The sequence below is a fragment of the Tiliqua scincoides genome, chromosome 5 (genome assembly GCF_035046505.1).
Source record: "Tiliqua scincoides isolate rTilSci1 chromosome 5, rTilSci1.hap2, whole genome shotgun sequence".
Classification (NCBI taxonomy): Eukaryota; Metazoa; Chordata; class Lepidosauria; order Squamata; family Scincidae; genus Tiliqua; species Tiliqua scincoides.
The window spans coordinates 110399602-110404692 of NC_089825.1; the positions used below are offsets into that span (position 1 = coordinate 110399602).

Genomic DNA, 5091 nt, shown 5'->3' on the forward strand with positions numbered 1-5091 from the left:
GTCATAAGCCAGCCAGGCTGGGCCAGTGTAGTCTCTGAAAGCCCTGTGCACAATGTCTAGATATTTAAAAAGGGCCGAGGCATGGTTGGGTACATCTGCAATATGACAGAAGCGTAGATTACAAGACCGTTAAGCCAATTGGCCCAGTTCCTATCAATCTTCCGCCTCCGTAACAACTCTTGGTCCCGCACTGGCTCGCCCACCTTCGGGACTGGCTCAGGTTCAATCTGGAGAAGGCTGAACATGCCCACATGTTCACCCTTCCAGATTTTCTCCTTGACCGAGAGTGCCAAGTGACCCCCCAACGTCAAGGCAATATCGCCATAGGATACACGGGGGCGTTTAACCTGATCCCCGAAAACACCCAGGGGCACGCCAGAGGCCACCCCAGGCAGCATCATAGTCCCCAAAGGGGGGAAAGTGGTATTCCCAAACAACCCAGGAGCCCAACCTGGGGGCGGAGGAGCATGAGTGCCCGCTGCCGCCCCAGGAACCTGGGCGAATCCGCTGACAGCTCCAGGCTGATGTGAACCCCCGAAAAAATATGGATAGGGGGCCCTTCACTGAGCCCATGGCCATCCCTGCCCGCCCAGGGCAGCGGAGGGCACCGCCGTGCCCTCCCTCTCATCCCATACCGAACCCACACTACTTCCTGCATCCAATAGTGCCTCACCTGCAGCGCTCGGAGCTGGCTGCGTGCCCCTCTGTGCTGCCTGCGTGGCACCTGTGACCTCCACTTCCGGGACACAGTCCCTCTGTGCCGATGATTCAGGTGTACCAGCGTTCCCCTGTTACTGCACACGCTTCCTGCAAGATAAAAGCTCGCTGAGGCGGGCTCCGCGTCCCTTTCTAGTGGACCTACGGAGTGGGGTCGCTACTCCAGACGCCCTACCCCCATCGCCTTTACTGTGCCCCCAGAGTGTTTTTTCCCTCTCCCTGGCCTCAAAATGCGCAAGCAGCGCTCGCCCTCCGATGAAGACCCAAGAGGGGAAGGAGGAGGAGCTGGCCATTTCGGGGCCTTACCCCCCCACTTCTGACTCTTCTTACCCATGCCGCACCTGAAACCAAATGTCACCTCTCCCAGTGCTAGATTCACAGAGGATACGAGTGCCAATGGAACAAAAACGCTAGAAGTGGGCAGAAGCCCCCGCTCCGAGGTGCTCCCTCGCCGCCTTCACCGCCCTGAAGCGGGCCCCGTCCTTCGCTCCTGGCACTCTGCAGATCCACAGAGCTCCCTCTGCGCTCTCAGCCACGCAGTCGCCGGCCGCACCCTTGCCGCACACCGCTTTCCAGCGGCGGGAAGTACCTCTCCCCTCTCCCATTGCTGCGCCCTCCAACGAGGGGTTAGAGGCTCCTCCGCCTCTCCGCTGCCCACCCGGGCTCGCCCTCGCCACTCCCAAGAGTGCGCCCGCGCTGGCAGGGCCGCTGAGCTCGCTCCCTTTGGGACGCGCCTGTCCCTGTTGCTGGCTGGGAGCTAACTGAGCCCAGCCCGAGCGCATGCTCAGGCAGGTGCTCCTGGCCCAACCCACCCCTGGCCGCAACAACTAATTGCGGCCAAGCCACAGCCTGGCTGCACGAGGCTGGGGGATGGGGGCAATCCGGTGCTGGCGCCGATCTGGTGCCAACAGCTGTTATGAAATTTCCAGCATTAACAGTATAAAGTGTGATGCTGTCTGCTGCCTAGGATGTTACAGTATCTTGGCTGAAGATGGACTCCATCAATCTTTAAGGAATACAAAACCAAACAAGTGTCACAGGATTTGTCCTCAAGGGATTCTCTATTGATCTAAAGAACAAGAGTCTTCTCTTTGCTATAGGCCTGTTCGTCTACCTGTTGACTTCGGCAGGGAATCTAGTCATCATTATATTGATCAGAGTTGACCAACGCCTCAAAGCTCCCATGTACTTCCTCTTGGGGAATCTCTCTTTTGTAGAGATCTGTTACACATCTACCGCAGTTCCAAAGATGCTGTGGGACCTCTTATCAGGGGACAAATCCATCTCCTTCATAGGATGTGCTCTCCAAATGTATTTCTTTGTCACTTTGGGAGGCACAGAATGTGTACTTCTCTCAGCCATGGCTTATGACCGCTATGCAGCCATCAGTCACCCTCTGCACTATACCCTGCTCATGAGACAGCCCATCCGTGGCATTTTGCTGGCGGTTTTGTGGATTATTGGCAATATCAATTCTGTTGTCAACACAGCATTAATCTTTTCCCTAGATTTCTGCCATTCCAATGAAATTGACCATTTTTTCTGTGACATTCCACCTATTCTGCACCTTTCTTGCTCTGATGTATTTCTTGTCAAGTTGATGAACTTCACTATCTCTGTGTGTGTCATTATTGTGCCTTTCTCCCTGACTCTTCTTTCCTAACATCCTCATTGTCTCTGCAGTGCTTAAAATCCACAAGACTCGTGGTAGGATCAAGGCATTCTCTACCTGTGCTTCCCACCTCACTGTGGTGAGCATCTTCTATGGCACCATCATTTACACCTATATACGTCCTTCCTCAAACCATTCCTTGGAAGAGGATCGCCTGGTTTCTGTGTTGTATGCCATCATTACTCCCCTGCTAAACCCCTTGATCTACAGCTTTAGGAACAAGGAAGTGCAGGGGGCCTTTTGGAGACGCTTGGGAAAAACAGGTTATAAGTATGGGATCAATGTCTTGAGAAGGTCTGATGTGACACACAGTCAATGGGTAGCCCAACCATATCCTGCACTGGAACAGGAAGGTTGACTAGCCTGTGCTGTATCCAGCACAGGGTAGGAGGTGGCTGTTGTGCAACTTGGAATAAGGTCTTATTGGTCACCTGTTGGTTTCCTTCTTCTTCTGACCTAGGTACAAAATATGTGCTCAACTCTATGTGTACTAATTGTTGAAACACTAATGCATTTGTAAAGGCCTCTGCTAAAAAAACATAATAAAGATTGATGGAAAATCTCCCAGTGATTTAGTAAGAGTTTGCAAAAGTTAGGGAGGGCCTTCAATGTTCCTCTCATCTTCACAAGTTGTTTATCTAAAGGGGCATGTCAGGAACATAACAGGGGTTAGGTTATTGGGGGAGCTGCTCCTGTCATACCCCCATGTCATGTCCATAGCGGGAGGTGGCCCCTTCCCTGGGGTTGTAGGCGAGCACGAGGGGCTTACCCAGTCCTTGAGCGATGGTCGGCGACGGATAAACAGACGGGAGGCAGGTGCAGTTGTTTGATACAAGCGGTTTAATAACGTCAACCGTTTCACATTCATGAGGCCTGTTTCTTCACAGGCCTCCGTACATTAAGCCGACTTATGGCGGCGACGTTGGGTGGTCCCTGGACCTGACCCTCCCCGTTTCTGGGTGTTCTCAGCCCCAGGCTTCAGCTCCGCATCCCTCGCACCGCGGTCGGGCTCTTGTCGGATATACCTCTACTGATCGGGGTCAGGCTGCCTGGCCTCGGGAGGGCCCCTGCTGTCTCTGTGCAGGTTCTCCAGCCAGCTGGCTCCCTCAGGGTACAGTGATCTCTGCGACCCAGTCTCTCTGGGAGTTGCCCTCTGGGTCCAGGAGGGTCCTGGGTCAGAGAAGTCTTCCCCCCAGCCTCCTCTCTCCAGGGCGGATCCCCATCCCCTGCCTCTGTAGGCCTTGCTCTTATCCCTTAGGCAGGGAAGCTGCTTTCCCTCTTGATTGCCTTGGGTCTTACTCCCCTCAGGAGAGGAGCGACCTCTCCCTTCCCTCTCCAGGCTCCTTATGAGGCCTCTTCCCTCTTAGGCCGGCCCCACCCCTCCTAACCACGTGCTTGCCTGGTGTTCCCAGCTGGTCCTCATTCCTCCTCCCGGGTAGGTGCTTGGTAAGGGACCCCAGTCCTGCGCGTACTCGGGTTTTACTTCTGAGTAGGCCTCTACCCCAGAGGAGACCCTTGTTCCTGGGGAGCTCCCCACTGCCTGGGCTGGATCCAGGTGACAAACCCCCCCCCCCCGCCAAGACCGGGGCCACGGAGTCACTAGGCCACAGATTCCAGGTGTCCTGCCGGGAAAGAAAGTCGGCATTAGCGTGCCTCCCGCCCTTCCGATACTGCACCTTAAAGGCGTACGGCTGTAAGGACATGTAACACCGTGGCAAACGGGGGTTTGTGTCCTACATCCGGTGCAGCCAGATCAGAGGGGCATGGTCTGTGATCAGGGTAAAAGGGGCACCCAGCAAGTAGTACTTGAGGGTTTGTAGGGCCCACTTGATGGCTAGGGCCTCCCGCTCAATCACAGAATAGTGGCGCTCTGCTGGGGTGAGTTTCCTGCTCAAGTACATCACAGGACGGTCTTATGGGGGATCCCCCTGGGCCAGCACAGCCCCTAGGCCAACACCTGAGGCATCGGTTTGCACTATGAAGGGGCGGTCAAAGTCTGGTGCTTGCAGCACCGGCTCCGAGCACAACGCTGCCTTGATGTCCTGGAAGGCCCTTTCGCAGGACTCAGTCCACTCTATCCGCCTTCCGGGCTTCCCTCTCAGCAGATCCATGAGAGGTGCAGCCATTGAGGCGTAATTGGGGATAAAGGACCGATAGTACCCCGAAAGCCCTAGGAAGCGCTGCACTTCCCGGTGGTTCCGGGGCCTTGCTTGCCCCCATAGTACATGCACTTTGTCCATAACAGGACAGACTTGCCCCCCCCCCACTACATGCCTCAGGTACTGGGTCTGTCTTAGCCCAATGACACACTTGGCAGGGTTCGCTGTCAGCCCTGCCTGCCTCAGCGCCTCTAAGACAGCTTCTAAATCCTTCAGGTGCTGCCCCCAATCACGGTTGAAGATAATGTCATCGATATAGGCAGCCGCGTAGGCTTGGTGGTCCTGCAGCACCTGGTCCATCAGCCGCTGGAACGTGGCCGCTGCCCCGTGCAGCCCAAAGGGCACACGTGTGAACTGAAAGAGCCCTTGGGGGGCGGCAAAGGCCGTTTTTTCCCGTGAGGAGGGGGTCAAGGGGATCTGCCAGTATCCCTTGGTTAAGTCTAATTTAGACAGATACCGGGCACCCCCTAAGTGTTCTAACATTCCCGGGACGGCGGGCATGGGGTAGGCGTCAAATCTTGATATCTTGTTCACCTGCCAGAA

General features: G+C 55.5%; 1 protein-coding gene across 1 annotated transcript; it reads left to right on the plus strand.

The window, feature by feature from the left end:
- The first annotated feature begins 1049 nt into the window (after positions 1-1049).
- LOC136653137 (olfactory receptor 5F1-like) lies at positions 1050-3828 on the plus strand. The gene is given in 5 exon segments (XM_066630057.1): positions 1050-1302; positions 1818-2362; positions 2364-2683; positions 3359-3500; positions 3757-3828. Coding segments are annotated over 5 exon segments (1332 nt in total).
- The last annotated feature ends 1263 nt before the right edge of the window (positions 3829-5091 follow it).